Genomic DNA, 15,819 nt, shown 5'->3' on the forward strand with positions numbered 1-15,819 from the left:
GAATAAAAACCACGCATTTAAGTGGCACACACACACACACACGAATGAAACACATAATTGTCCATTGAGACAATGCTGGAAAGGGACAATACGTACGGGAAAAGGCAATTCGCACAAAGTACAAAACAGACATCAGAAAGCAAGCCAGTTAAACCTGCTTCTCGATGGTAGGGCTTGTTTGTGTCTGGGGTTGTAGCAGATAGTGCGCCATTTCCCCTCCCCCCCCAGTCCATCTTTCACACTTTAAGCCACTTTTTAATGGCAGCATAAAATAACATACATTTTCCATCGAGACAACTTTCTCCGCAAGCACCGTCTTAGGTAGGTTTTAGCGTAGTTGCAATACATTGTTCGCAATGCAAGGTGGACAAGCGAGGTAACGCTCATCTTAACCCTGCCAGTCCGACAGACAAGATATGAGAGTGATTAATGATTCAAAACATGTATTTGGTAAAGGAAACTGTTTCTGCTGCTTCTGTAGTAAGTGCTATTAAGGGAAATTTTAATAAAGTACCATTTTTATTTATACCTCAACGCTGACGATCAAAGACAAATGGTCGTAGCAGCGGTGTGGAACGATCGCGATGGAACCAGATATACCTTTGCTTTATTTTAGTTTATTAGACTTGTGGCTCCATTAGGAGAAAAATCAACGCCGTCCGCTTCTCGTAGGTGTGAACTGGTTTCTAGTGTTTATTTATTTTACAAACGAAAAAATCTACCCCACCAACTGCTTAAGCTGAAGTTCTGTGTGGGACAAACGTTCGTTCTAGAGGATCCGCCTATTGCATCAGGGATCGGCAACTTGGTATCGGTTACAGTACCATTAAAATCGTCTTATTTTTGGCAAACTTTGAAGGAAAACACAATCACTAACATGCAAAACATTAACAAAATTTCAACCTGCTGATCAAACACTTAGATCTAGAAGCATCTCTAGCCTTCTTCTAAACATTCAAGCGAATAAAATTTAGAACACGTCGCTCGATCCCTGATCATTACGGAACATCTAGAACCAAACTTAGGTTTCCCAAGTTTCGGTGTATGCCAGCATGCTTGCCGACAGCTTAGAACACTCCATGCTCGGAACCTGTGCCCCAAATAGGGAAACAAGCCCAGGGATTTCGTCTCGTACGCTCCCACTGAAAGCATGCTTGCCCCCTCGAATTGAAGGCCCGGCTATGTTTGTGTTTATATTTGGAAATTCTATCTCTCCCACGCGTTCACGCGCTCATCGCGGCAAGGTGAAACACCGGGTGCGGGGGCACGGGGAAGGGAAGCCTTGTGTTAGGGAGGGGAAACACTTTAGCTGCCCGCGACCACGAGCACACGAGTCACTAAAATTCAAATTAACAAACCGAACCCGCGCTGCTACCCGCGCCTGTGTGTGAATCGATGTGCCTTTACGCTGTGGGTTAGTGCGTCGTCACTTGATTAGCCATAGGGTCGGGGGCCGCGTACTTCCACACATACACACACACACGCACCAGGCCGAGCTCGCCGCGTGTTGTGCGTTCGGGCGGGCGCGTGAAAGCAGTTAAACGAGCGGGGAGATTTGTGGGAGATCTTTCCTTTCACTTCCTGCGTGCGTGCTCAGCGATGGGTATATGTTGGACGTTCAAGTTGCATAACTGGGATTGGACACCACGCAGTGGGGGTTTCGGTACAGTGGGGGATTGAAATTAAAACTGACACAAGTATTGGAACGATCGATGTTTTTTTTTCCAGCAACTCGTTTTGTATGTTTTAAGACACATATTGCCATCCGTTTGCCAAAACCACTGCCCAGAAACTCCATCTGCGGCACAGATAATCCGCCAAACACGAGCGGACGTTATCTCGTGATCCCACATTTAGACGCTGTTCTTCTTCGCTGCTACATGTGACACATGCGCCCTGCTCGGCGTGCCTTTGCTGAAGCGATCTCGTTGCTTTTCCCCTTGGGCGCCTCACCACAGCGGAAACCATTAATTTCGCTGTGTGTTATGCTGACGGTGTTATGTTTTTATCATCATGTGAGCATCATCATCACCATCATCGCCTTTCTCATCGCCGTACAGCGCAGTGTGACAAAGCGACACGATCATCTCACACGTTTTTCGGTGAAGGTAAGACCAAAGAATGAGTGAGATATCGGTTGGCCATAATGTTCTCTGCCAGCAATGTGACAACTTAGACAACTGGAAAAGTGATCGTACGTAACGTCTGCTACCGACCTTTTTTTTGTTTTGTAAAAGACATCAAACACGCTCAGACGTTGTGATCTGCGTATTGGCCCACAGTTCTTTCCCCTGGGAGAGGCATTAAGGCTTTACCTTCGTCGGTTAGGGATTAGTGAAAGATGACTCCACTTTGGAGTTGCTTAATGCGTTTTTTGTGTGTCTTTACCGGCTAATGATACACTTCCTACATTGGTTAGTCGGAGTCGAGTTTTCCGGCTGGAAGATCATTTCGAGCATCATTTGTAAGCGGTGATTTGTGCTTGATTTAACATGTTCAATTCGTAACGACACGTGCACACAGACATTTGGATGATTGAAATTCACCTTCTCAGCAAGACTTCACTTTAAAAGATGAATTCGTTTAAAACACAGCAAGCTTCGGATTAAAACGATCATCATTCAGCGTCTGTTCGGGCAGATCGACACAAACCATCACCTCAATGATCGTTAGCGTTAGATGACCCATGTCCCTGACAACGGGCATTAAAAATCTCAATGCCATCTCCAAAGCCTTGCCTCCAAAAAGGTCAACAGAACAGGGGGAGAGTGCCTCGATGTAGCCGGTGGGACACCTTTTTGGAGCTGTTTTGAGCGAACCCTCCCTTTCCAATTGAGGCAATTTATGTGCACTCATGTTCATCGTGTGGTAAAGATGAAGTACATCACTTTAGGCACAGGATTTGAAGGTTAGCCCCAAAGGTCCAGGGACGGACCAAAACCACACCAAAAACGGTACTTCTAAGCTCTGCCTAAGCACGAGGCCTACACTATGCCGGAGAGTGCATGGATTGCGATTGGAGCATACGATTGTGTTCTAAACGATCATCATCATTATCTCCGCGTAACGGACACATCATCATGGCTAGAACAACTCAGAACAACAGCACAGAAGAGGTCAGAAAAAATATGCCGAGCGGAAAAACAAATGCGATGGTTGTGTGTGATTACGCACCACTCGCATTATCGCGTAATGTTCGTGTGGCCGCTAAAAGAATAGATTGATGGCGACCTATGGCTATTTGTTCAACGTATGTATTGTTGTGTGTTCTGCCCTATTGGAGGAGATTCATGAGCACAACCTCCTAGCCAGCCCACGGAATGTATCCGCCGCACGCTCCAAAAGGCAAGCCCGATAATTGTCCGATCATTGTAGCGTCCCAGCGAGGTTCTATTAGCTTCGGTTCACCCCACGGAAGGAAGGACCCAAACCGCTCCGGGTACCTCAGAACAAATCGTAACGGGGTGGGAATGGGGAAACCGTCTTCGCATCTTGGGCTCGGTTAATGGCTGTTGAACTTTGCCGTTGAACCGCTAGGTACACACCGACACAACCGCTTTTTGTTTGCGGCCAGGCTTTCTACGATCGTGTAGATAGAATTTTGCTGCTGCATTTCATTTGCCGCATGAAAGCATTCGTGCAAAAGAAAGCATTACCCTTATCCGAGGGGGGTTCGTGTTCTAAAGGGGGAGAAACATTAGATTTTTGGAGCGATTTGCTAACTTTGTGAAGATCTTAGTGGGGGAGAGCATTAAGCATTAAGCATCGTTCTGCCGTTTCTAACGTAGCGATATCGCTGCTACGATCGGTTGTATGGATCGTGTGTTTTACGGGCTTGTATGTTTTGTTTCCGATTGGCCAATTTACTGTTAGAATGCGATGCCGGGTGTAGCGCGGGTGCGATGATCTCAGCAGTGCGATGGTTGAGATACCCGTTTGTGATGTGTTTCTTTAGTTAGAATGAAGCCAGTTCATTGGATGTTTTTGGTTGGTTTTTGAGTAGGAACATTGAAGATGCATTCCAACAACAAACTGCTCATCCATCAGCGCTAGTAACCTCAATTTCCACGTGTCCGAAGCACTTCTCATGTTAAGCAAATCAACTCGAAACACAAAAAGAAACACACACACAATTGTCATCCATGTCGATCGGTCGGTTGGTTAACACTCTTGTATGCATCATGTTTATCCACCGGCCAACATCTTGGTCGGTGGAGGTGAACCTTTGCTGATGGTGTGAGCCCTTTCTTCTCCCTTACAAAAAAATCTCGATGATCCCTTCTCTGTTCGGAGTGTCTGTCGCTTTTTTGTTGTTGCTGTTGCTCCCAAGTGTGGTTGTTTATGGCGGTTGTTTTGCTTCACCCGTTGCTTGACCGTGAGCCAACCACACGAAGAAGCGAGGGGCTGTCTTCTGCTGTAGCCCGTTGTCGCGCTGTTACGGAACATCGGCGACATGGTTTGAAAACAATGAATCGTGGCGGTAACACGCTGCACCCATGCATGTCTTGCCCCTCTCAGCTGCATAGGCTGCACCACCGGCGAGGTGGCGCGGGATGCATAAGTTAAAATGGAAATGTGTGCCCCAAGGTTTAATGGGTCTTTTGGCTGGGAACTTTCTTCTGGTGCGAGAGGGTGTGTACGAATTTTAATGAAAAGCGTATGGAATTAAACATTCTCTGTTGAAAAACAAAAAACTCAAGCCAGGCTAGGTGCAATGAGGTAAGCGATATTTTTTTCTGTTATTTGCACAGTTTTGTGTGAGTGTCGATGGAAACATGCAATTATGGCAGACAAGAAAGCTAAAAACCTTCGTATAAATACAGAACAAGTACCTGCGTTTCGTCTCGAATATACTATCTTGCTGACGTGTTAATGAATAAGGTGTCTGTTCTGCTCAAGATGGAATAATAAGTTTGGTTATCTTATTTTATTTTCAATCGATCGATGCAAACAGTATGTACGATTGTGATTTAAAGTTGCACTGACTAAAAGGAATAAACAAAGCCCTACCGGACCCATCAAAACGTGTCGCAACAAGTATTCGAAAAGGTCGTGAAGATTATATTTGTATGAGGTTCTTAATGTATGCACAGCTTGTCCCTGTGCCTGTCACCGGAAGTACTGCCAATAGCTTCCTTTCCGACAACGAACCGTACTGGGTAGCAGGCTGAAGTCATGCTTGCCTTTTACCGAACGGCAGAGAAAGATCACAGAAAGAGTAATAAAAAAAAAATAATGGCACTTTAAAAAGTGTCTCCGGCCAAGAACGACGGTCTCTCGGTGGGTGAAGGAAGCCCGGGATCAACCTTAGGCAAAGTGCATTTTGATTTATTTACCTGTACACAATTTGCTGGAGAAGATGGCGCTAATTAATAATAGTCAAGCGGGCGTTAAAGTGGCCGACGCGAGCGACGAGCACGATCGTGATTAATTTGTAGCTTCGCTGTGCTTGTGTGGTACCGCAGTACCGCAGTTGCGACACAAGTTACACGCATCTTTTTGCGGTGATTGGGCAGGAACAGGCAAATTTAAGAAAGAAGTTGTGTGATCTTTGTTACATACAAAGGCAAAGCATCATACGATTAACGTGATGTGGTATGAGTCTCCTGACATGGCAGGAATCATTGGTGATGTATATCGGGGAATAAGCTTCTCCAATCTTTTCCGTATTGCTTTGCCTTTTGAAACTAATTTACTGAAAGAGTTTGTAGTGATAAACATCTTAGTACATATAGTAAAAACAGCTTAAGTGAGCATTGAAAGTCATGTAAAAATAGATAAATAATTAAGGCAAAGGTGAAATAAAGAGCACAAGCTGTCCAATATAGAATCTTTACGCATGTTAAAACGAATGACGTGAAAAAGGGATCCAAACATGAGGATTTTACATCACTTTGCTAAGTTCTTGTTTTGAGGTGTAATTTGAGGCGTAATTCTGGTTTTGAGGCGTACAAAGAAAGGTTTTGTATAGATGCAATTGCATTAAGAATATAAAAGTACTTTTACTATTAATCGATCGAATCAATTTATATCGATGAAACCATTTTTAAAGTAATTTCCTCTTACCTGGTGGATAAAAGGTCAAACGCTTTTATTTTATTTTAACTTTTTTACTCGTTCGTATTTTTTCTGTTGCAAGATGTTTTAGATGTTCTAAATACTATTTCACTGCTCGTATTGGCATCACTTTTCTGTAAGATCACTAAAACTTTTATGCTTTTTCACTTTAGAAACCTAAGCTAAAGAAGAAGACATGCATAAATATTTCTATTAAAGATGTTAGATGATATTGTTGGTTTAGTTTTAAGGCCTTCATCCTTTTAATGTTAATGACAAAGTGGTTCACAACACACACACAGACAAAAGCACTATTTGTCATAATTCCTTTTCGATGTTATGTTTATGAGTCGGCGGCGGATTTCTGTAATATCGCTTTCCCCGGCTGCGATTTCGTACACACCAGCTCGAACGGGGAGGCGGCCCTTTACACCACCACACGCAAGAGCTGCGAATTCGTCAGCCGATTGTCAGATTTTATGTGCCATTGTTTGGCTGACCACCGGAGACCACCATCGACCCGGCTTGCCGGGGAGGATAAGCATGGCACGGGGTTGGTTTGTCGATGATTAATGCTGCGTCAGTTGCTGTCCATGCTGGCCACTGTTACATCTACTCATACACCTATACGGAGCGTGGTTTACTATGCTCCCTTTCGTCTGGGTCCTTCCGCAGTCACAGTCACAACGCGGGAATGGGGCGGTTGCTTCTGCTTTTGTCGTTACACTGGTCCAGTCCATGGGGTCACCATGGGTATAGCATCCCCCAAATCGGAAGGGCTGGGAGGTTGCAGGGCTGGGACCCTTTAGCCCAGACCACGGGAAGATGGAACGATGGAACCGGTTCTGCCAGTGTTTTCTGCTCCTTCACCATGACCACCGCCTCCCGCCCATCGCTCGTGATCGTGCCCAAATGGAAAACCTGTCTTCTTTTCCTTCTTCTCGTTTGTACAGACACACACACACATACAATAAAACACACACACACACATACACACAAGCACACAAAACATGCAGCACGATCACGGATGTGGCGCTTGTAACGGGACAAGCACACAGGCAAATATTTTGTGTAACTTAGATATTTACAAAGGAGAAATATAAATAAGGTGCTCCATTCACCGAGGAACAGCCACCAGCTTGGATGGAGTGGTAAAAAATGTAAAACGCTCGGTTGTGTAAATTTAACTGGATAAAGACGAATGATTACACATCGTGGCAGATTCGTTGCAACGCTGAACGCACGCACGGCAAAACGGTTCGCACTTGTGTAAATATGCCTAGGGAAAGAATTATCTGCACCAAGAACAACATAGTATCACAACAACAAAACCGTCAGGACAGGGCACACAAAGCAAAATTCCTCAACAAACTTCAGGGTTGCGAAGAACACAAATCTTCAGAGTACACTTTCCCTTTCGGGTGTTTTTTCCTGCCTGTTTTAGGTGTACAAGCAACACACAATCACCACACACACACACGCAAACTCAACCACAAGAACCATGGATTCCAGATGCAAGATCACTGCGATCGCCCGTAGGAATGGCGCAAATTTAATACACAAAATTCGTTATTTCAGCTGGTGCGCTTGATAAATCGTTTTCAAAACAAAGTGAACAGCCCGTACCGTGAGATGTAGCAAAGAATATACGGCCTTCTAAATAAAATTTACAGTAGCAGCAGCGCCAACGCACACGTCGGTCCGTCCTCACTCGCGGGCGAAAGAAATTTAAATGAAAAAGGAAATGATTGAAATGAAAGAGCTTGTGAATTGGCTGCCCAACAAGCAGCACAGCGCTGGCCACCAATACATGTGCAATCTAATGGATTACAGGGTTGGTGAACGCACCGAAGAAGCGTTTTATTTTTTTTATAAGGCTATATTTAAGATTTTCCCAGTTGTTTGAAATAAAATGGTGACATTCTCTAAGTTTAACGAAACATAATGATTTTTTACGTTGAAATTCCTTTTTCTATGGTTTATGCATACTATAAAACTGCTATTGTTTTTTTATTGCGTATTTGAGCCTATTGACCTGTTCTCCTCATATAAGATTGCTCTGGTGTGATTACCTAAAAGTAATTTTAAAGGTAAAAAATATTCCTCACACCCTCCGATACCGCGTTGGTACGCACTGTAAAACTTCCGACAACTGTTCGGAATAGCTTTTTTGACAGCCGAGCGCGTTGACAGATCCGACAACGTTTGTTGATGTTTTGTGGCGTTTGTTTACATCGGCTACGCGTATCGGTGCGCAAGGGTATGCTCGCATTCCATGTTGGTACGTCAAACGGACAACACAGTGCTTTCAAATCAAACGTTGAACGAGTGATACAAAAAACGATCTTGCAAAATGGTGACGAAGGACAATACCTTCAAAGTGGATTTCAATCCAATGCCACAAAGGCCGAGTCCGGGCTATGTGATACAATTTATTTTGGAAAAAATTGGAATAAAAAAGGAGAGTTTGCTGAAAGTGCAACTTATGACGACAACGGCTATTGCAGTGGTGCAAATAAAAGAATCGGGAGAGGCTATAAAAATAGTTGATAACCACGATGGCAAACACGCGGTGGAGTACAATGGGGAGAAATATTTCATACCCATAAAAATGGAAGACAACTCGACAAGAGTAATAATAAAAAACTGCACGGATCAGATAACTAATGAGGAGATTAAAAAAGCCATGATGAAATTTGGAGAAGTAAAGAAAGTCATTGACTGTGTATGGGAAGCGCCATCCCCGATAGCGGGAATAAGAGATGGTAACCGAGAGGTAACCATTGTAATAGATACACCAATACCATCATTCGTATCTATAAAAGGAGAAAAGGCGCATGTACAATACAATGGACAGCAGAGAACGTGTAAGTACTGCGAACTCAACATGCATTTAGGCATGACCTGTCTCCAGTACAAAAGAACGGTGACAAATAACAACGAGGATGAAGGTACGTATGCCAATATGGTACGGAAGGAAGGGGTAAAGAGTTCGGTACAGAATAGACTACAGTTAGAGAGAGAAGTAGAGGGCTTGAACTTAGAAGGAAAAAAACAAGATAACACTTTGTTCAAAAAACCGGTTAGCACAATAAAAGAGCGACGAGCGTATGAGTGCGTAGAAGAAGCTCCTAGCACTAGCAAAGCTAATGCTCAGAAGCGCACAGGAATAGTGGACAGCCACACTACAACAGAAACTGAGGATGAAAGTTGCATGGAAACAGAAACCGAATTAAAAAAACTAAAAGGAAGACCCAAAAAAACAAAAACTCTGTCACAGGAAACAAAACAAGATATTAACACAAACTAATAAACTAAACAATAAAGAAAAATTAAATGAAAATAAAAATGGCGACGATAAATCAAAAGGAAATTAGTCTATTACAGACTAATATAACAAGTTTAAAACGAAATAAAGAAGAATTAGAGAGGATGATGAACGCAAACAAAATTACTATCGCGTGCATTACCGAAACATGGATGCAAGAAGAGGAAATTAATAAAGTAAACGTATCAAATTACAATTTAGTTACCACCAACAGGGAAGATGGATATGGAGGATCAGCCATATACATTAGAAAAAATTTAGCATACAAAGTTATCAAACATAACATAACAGATAAAGAAGTTCAAATTACAGAAATAAAATTAACCAAGGAAAAAATAAATATAGTAAGTGTATACATGTCACCTCAATTAAAAATTAATAGATTTAGAGAAAATGTTAGTAAGTTACTACACAACAGATCAGGGAATCAAAAACATATAATAACAGGAGATTTGAACTGTCATCACAAAATATGGGGGAACCCAACAAATGACAGTAAAGGGAACTTTTTATTAAATGAATTAAATGACTCAAATTTATGCTTATTACACAACAAGGAAAAAACACTAATACCCACCGATAGAAACAAAAGAGAAACAGCTGTTGACCTTACTATCATATCAGAAGATATAATAGATAAGTGCCAAAGAACAGTTACAGAACATCATATGGGTGCAACAAATCACAAAACCATAATAACAAAAATAAATGAAATAATACAGGAACACACAGTAACATACACAAATAAACCAAAATTGTTCAAAGAAATAGAAGCAATAGAGGTAAAAGAAACCACAACAGCATATCAGGTAGCAAAACAAATTCAAAAATTAATTAAATCTAACAAAATAACATAGAAAAAAAAACCAAAAATATACTGGAATATAGAAACAGAAAAAGCATGGAAAAACAAAAATGAACTTAGAAAAATTTTCAACAATGACAAAAGCACGGAAAATAAAATTAACATGAATAAAGGAATAGCTGAATTTAGAACGAAAAAAAGACTTAATAAAATAAAAAAATTTGAGGACAAACTAGAGAAAGTAGATTTCAACAGAGATCCAATAAAACTATATGAATTCTTACAAAAAATGGAAGGGAAATTCAAGAGTAAAACAAAAGCAGGAAACATAATAGAAACTGACAGGAAAGCAGCAAAAATTTTCTTAGACAAACATTTTTTTAAAAATAAAAAAGGAAACAAGAAGCCTTATAGAAACTTTAAACCTAACAAAGATATCATAGATATACATAAATGGAATCGCTTATTAAAAAAGAAAAAAAATACAGCACCAGGTCACGATGGAGTATCATATGAAATACTAAAGAAAATAAATGAAAAAACAAGACTTGTAATGGTTAATGAAATAAATGAAATGTGGCACAAAGGAATTATAAAAAAACATTACAAAAAAATGAAAATAATAACATTCCCAAAAGCAAACCTAGATAAAAACGATCCACTGAATTATAGAGGTATTGCTCTTATACCAGCTATTATCAAAATGGCCAATAGTGCAGTGTTGGAAGAAATGAACAGGTATTGGAATATTAATAAAGTAATTCCAGGAACAACATTCGGATTTATCAAAAACAGGTCTATAAACAATTGCACAAATTACATAACGAATCGAATAGGACAAAATAAAAGAGATGGAAAAGCAACAGGGATAATTTTCTTAGACCTAACGAATGCATATGATAAAGTAAGGACAGATATACTTATCTCTAAATTAGAAAAATATCAAACACCAAAAGAAATTATTAGATGGATAGGAGCTTTTTTGAACAACAGAACTATAGAATTAAACACAGAAGATACAATAATCAATAAACTAATATCAGACGGACTTCCTCAAGGAGATGTGCTATCGCCAAGCCTATTTAACATATATACTAAAGACATACATGACAAAATAAATAGGTTGGGAATACAAATAATTCAATATGCGGATGATTTTGCAATTATTACACAAAGTCATAGTCATCACATACTACAAACAAAAATGCAGGAGATCATGAAACAGTTTTCAGACATAACGGATGAATTAAAACTAGAAATTAACACAGAAAAAACTAAATTCATGATTTTTGATACGAAAAATAATAATATAAAAATAAGGATAAAAGGAAAATCAATAGAGAAAGTGAATAACTACAAATACTTAGGATTATGGTTAGATAATAAACTAACATTCAAAAAACAAATAGATGCAATGAAAACAAAAACACAAAAAAGACTAATGACAATAAAAAGAATTTGCAATTACCGCAATAAATTAAATCCTAACAAAACAATACAAATTCACAGAAGTTTTATTAGAAGCAATTTAGAAATAGGAACAGCATCAATAAGAAATGCAAAAAAAGAACTACTGAAACAGTTAGATACAATACAAAATCAATCTCTAAGAAAAGTTACAGGATGTACCAAAACAACTCCTATACCCTCACTAATGGCCATAGCGGCAGAAATTCCTTTAGGCATAAGAGCAAAGTACCTCGCGAGCAATGAGCAAGCCAAAGAGGTTGCACATTCAAAAATTCACAGAAATCTACTATGGGACACAAACCAAAATCACAACACCAGAAACAACAATAACAAGTACAAAACATATTACGAAAAATTGTATGAAGAAAACAAAAACATCATAAACAAAATGGATAATATAGTAATAAATGATAACACTAAAAGAGTAAAGATAATATACAATGCCCCGGATAATATAACGAAAAATCAACATACAAACAAACAAATCCTCAAAAGATATTACCAACAAGAAATAGAGTTTTAAAAAAAACAAACACAATTATTTACACGGATGGAAGCAGAACAGACGATGGTTGTGGTATAGGTATATACATCAAGCCACACAACAACAAAAATATGTACTGGAGCTACAAATATAAATTAAAAAACAACACACCCATTACCTCAGTAGAACTGACTGCAATAGACAAGGCATTACAAATAGCAGTGGAAAACAACATAATAAATCCTATACTATATACGGATAGTAAAGCGGCTTGCAGCATCATAAAAAGGGAACAAGATAACAACAACATAGAGGAAAGTACATACAATATTATTAAAAACAGTTTAAAAATAAATGCTCAAATCAGATGGTTACCGGGACATATTGATATCGAAGGTAATGAAAAGGCGGATGACTTAGCAAAAAAGGGAGTAACGACAGACAACATTATGGAAAACAAATTAAGAAAAAGTGACATCAAACTTATGTTTCAACAAAGAATGATTTTGGAAACGCAGGAATGGTACACAACGGAAATACAACATAAAGGGAAAAAATTCGCAGAATACCAGAAAGAATTCAAAAGAGATAACTGGCATAAAACGATAAATATAAATGCAAATGAAATAAAGACTATGAATCGGATACTAACAGGACATGACTTCTCAAAATACTGGCTAAAAATACTTAAAATTGAAGAAAATGATATATGCGATGTTTGCCAAGTACAGGAAACGGGCAAACACCAAATATTTCACTGTACAAAATACAACAATGAAAGACAGAAATACCCCAACATCCGAGAAGATCTATTTAGCAAACACTGGAAAAATAATGATGGAAAAATAATAAAAGAAATAATTAGATTCATACAAGACACAAAAATCTCCCTATAATGAAAAAAAAAAAACTGAAAATTTGAACAACACACAAAAACATAGACAACATGATCATATGAACTTTGAAAGACAAACCATAAACACAACATAGAAATGTCAAAACCATCAGCAAGTAAACAACACAAATACAACGGTACCAACATTGGAGAGGTATATGACTAAGGCAGTCGAAAACCTAAGAGCGGTACGTCTTTGAATGTGGCTTTATTAAGCATAGGCTTTATAAAACATAGAAGACTATATCCTGCTCCACAAAAGAAGAAGAAGAAGAAGGGTATGCTCGCTTTATTTTTTGTGTGAATATTTAATATATTTTGTGTGTGTTTCTTATCATTATTTCTTCCATTATAGTCAGGTGATTATTGAAACCCTTGTTTTACTCTAATATCAAAGTCACAACTCAACAAATGATAATTTTCTCCTACAAAACAGTCCTATCGCCAGCAAGAAGAGTCAGCCTGCGGCAAACGAAAAACAGGTGTAGAATTGTTTATCTACCACCTGCATAGTGTAGCACGTTTCACATCCCGTGCGTCAATTTGAATGTAGGTTTTTATTTCTGGTCGCTAGTATTATCGCTAAAAATGGACGTGCTATCAAACGAAAAGTATCTTATAGCGCGCGCGAAAGAATCCACCGATCCGTACAAAGCGAAGGCATGGATCATAGCGGCTAAAACACTATTCCCAAACGACTTCGGTGTGCAGGTTGGTATATCCGCTCAACTCAGGCGTTCTGGTGGTCCCATGATAATGGTTTTTTTTTAACAACTTCCACTTCCAGTTTGAGGCGTACGAAATTGAAAAGAATGCAAACAACTTTGAGGAAGCGGCCAAGTGTCTAAGCTACATGTATGTGTAAGCGGGTGTGATTGCCCTGGGTATCTCCCTGATACAATCTGAACTTACGTTTACGTTTTGTATCTTTATTCCCCTCTCTCACAGCGTAATGACGTTCCACGGGGCGCACCAGACGCCAACCAGCTTGCTGAACGAGATATCGCTCATGACGAATGCGCTGCGCATACCGGAAGGTTGCACCACGCCCGAGCAAGAATTTTACGTGAAGATGTTCCAGTACATCTCGTACGAGGTGCAGCATCAAATTTTGCTACTTACAGCGGCACACTCGAACAACAATCTCGACCACTGTCGGTTGATCCTGCTGCTGCTGAAACGCTTTCCCCAAGCGATCTCTACGCATGCGGTAAGATGGGAGCCGTATTTTTCGGTTTGAAGCGCATAATCATAGACTCAAAATCTCTTTCCATTGCAGCCACGCTTGCTAGAGACGCTGATTCAGAATGTGGCGATTCCTAGCTTCAAGGAAATGTTGTTCAACGAAGCGATACCCCTGGTGTACAACCGTGCACCGGAACTGGCACCTAAGCACGTGCACCGGCTAATGGCGGTCTGTTTCGAGTACTACCTGAACCAGATGTTGAGCGACACCGAAGATCGAGCCCGAACGTCGGCCGACTGTTGGAAGAAAATCTTTGAAATTCTGGACTTTTGCGGCAAGATGCTGAAATGGGAACCGTTCGTGCTGTACAAGAAGAGCTACAGCAAGGACGTGTACTGGCAGAAAATCATCCACATCTACAAGCTCGACCCGTTCCAGTCGACCGAAAGCAAGCAGATACTGTTCTGTGCCACGATCGTGTTCGTGCTAGCACTGCAGGATTACATCGGGTATTCGAAGCTGCGCTCGAAGGACGGCATAACCGACACGGATGTGATACTGGTCGAGGCACTGAAAGATATGCCGCCGGAGGTGAAGCGGCGTGCGCACGAGGGTGGTGTACTCGAGATACCGCACATTCTCGTGAACGCTCCGGTCAGCCCGGACGCACCGAACTGTTTGCTGGCGTGCCAAAGCTGCTGGCAGCTGCTGCACTCGAACGATGTGATGAAGGCGGACTTTGCGCAGCTCATCCTGTGCATACCGCAGCTGTCCGGGTGGGTGCAGAAGTTCCTCATCGATCTGTACGTGTGCGCGGGTCAGCACGAAGAAACGGCTACACTGCTGCAGGCATCCACCGGCAACACCGCCATGTCGCTGTTGGAAAAGTCCGTCCGCCAGTTTGCGCTCACGCTCGTGCAAGGCCCGCCGACGGTGCATCTGTTCGAGCAGATGGGCACGGTGCTGAAGCATCTGCCGCACGCACCGCCCGGCGGTCACTATCTGGAGAACGTTTCGCTCGCTCAAACGGCGCGCGTGCTCATGCTGATGCCGCTAACGAAACGCGCCATACTGCACTACCTGGTGCAAACGCTGATCGTGCTGCTGAAGCCGAAGCTGATCGAGATGGAGTGCAGCAGCTCGCTGCTGGGCAATATGCTCGTCCTGTCCCAGCTGAACTGGCCGCACGAATCTACCACGGTGGAAATTATTTTCGAGCTGATCAAAACGCGCCGCCAGTTCACGTACCTGCATTTCACGAGCTACGTCATTCAGGCGGAAATCATCGAGGAGTTTATGCATTTGTGGACGCATTCGCCCGACGTAAAGCTGGAGCTGGCCATGCCCCAGCAAAGCCTGGCGACCGGTGCCCGACGCATTGGGACACGCGGTGCGGACAAGGGCGTAAAGGAGGACTTTAAGCTGATCATTCGGCAGCAGGTGGCGCGCAGCAACGATGACATCGATGAACTTTTGCTGCAATTCCTGCAACAGCAGCACGTGGCACTGGTACAGAATGTGTTCGACAAATGAACAAAGTACAATGTACAATAAAAAGCATTACCAAGTTTCGGATGCTACCTAATATTGTGAA

At 41.3% G+C, this 15,819-nt stretch overlaps 2 protein-coding genes across 10 annotated transcripts in view; one reads left to right on the forward strand and one right to left on the reverse strand.

Annotated features, from left to right (window-relative positions):
* The window catches only part of LOC121589629 (CDC42 small effector protein homolog), a 29,201-nt gene extending 21,404 nt beyond the window's left edge, over positions 1 to 7,797 (reverse strand). For 2 of the 4 annotated variants that reach the window (XM_041908705.1, XM_041908702.1), the window contains exons 1-2: positions 7,684 to 7,797; positions 6,067 to 6,239 (exon numbers count right to left, since the gene is read on the reverse strand). The gene's annotated coding sequence lies outside the window, so the exon portion shown is untranslated. The remainder of the gene's footprint in view (positions 1 to 6,066; positions 6,240 to 7,683) is intronic. The other 2 variants (XM_041908703.1, XM_041908704.1) reach the window with 2 other exon arrangements.
* Positions 7,798 to 8,289: 492 nt separating this feature from the next.
* On the forward strand, positions 8,290 to 15,809 carry LOC121587819 (integrator complex subunit 10). 6 transcript variants are annotated; one of them, XM_041904997.1, is made up of 7 exons: positions 8,304 to 8,317; positions 13,318 to 13,398; positions 13,476 to 13,521; positions 13,593 to 13,750; positions 13,827 to 13,894; positions 13,988 to 14,249; positions 14,319 to 15,809. In XM_041904997.1, the coding sequence occupies exons 4-7, from the start codon at positions 13,628 to 13,630 to the stop codon at positions 15,756 to 15,758; spliced, it is 1,893 nt and encodes a 630-aa protein (XP_041760931.1). In that variant the 5' UTR covers positions 8,304 to 8,317; positions 13,318 to 13,398; positions 13,476 to 13,521; positions 13,593 to 13,627; the 3' UTR covers positions 15,759 to 15,809. The 6 variants fall into 6 exon arrangements, with proteins under 6 accessions (XP_041760930.1, XP_041760931.1, XP_041760927.1 ...); XM_041904996.1 differs by having other exon boundaries at positions 8,290 to 8,317; positions 13,395 to 13,398; positions 13,476 to 13,750; XM_041904993.1 differs by lacking the exon at positions 8,304 to 8,317 and having other exon boundaries at positions 13,083 to 13,398.
* Positions 15,810 to 15,819: the final 10 nt, after the last annotated feature.

The sequence above is a fragment of the Anopheles merus genome, chromosome 2R (genome assembly GCF_017562075.2).
Source record: "Anopheles merus strain MAF chromosome 2R, AmerM5.1, whole genome shotgun sequence".
Classification (NCBI taxonomy): Eukaryota; Metazoa; Arthropoda; class Insecta; order Diptera; family Culicidae; genus Anopheles; species Anopheles merus.

Coding starts and splice junctions, on each gene's coding strand:
- LOC121587819 (XM_041904996.1), top strand. CDS start 13,628: ATGGACGTGCTATCAAACGAAAAGTATCTTATAGCGCGCGCGAAAGAA. Junction 13,895..13,987: donor GCCAAGTGTCTAAGCTACAT/GTATGTGTAAGC, acceptor CCTCTCTCACAG/CGTAATGACGTTCCACGGGG. Junction 14,250..14,318: donor AAGCGATCTCTACGCATGCG/GTAAGATGGGAG, acceptor TTTCCATTGCAG/CCACGCTTGCTAGAGACGCT.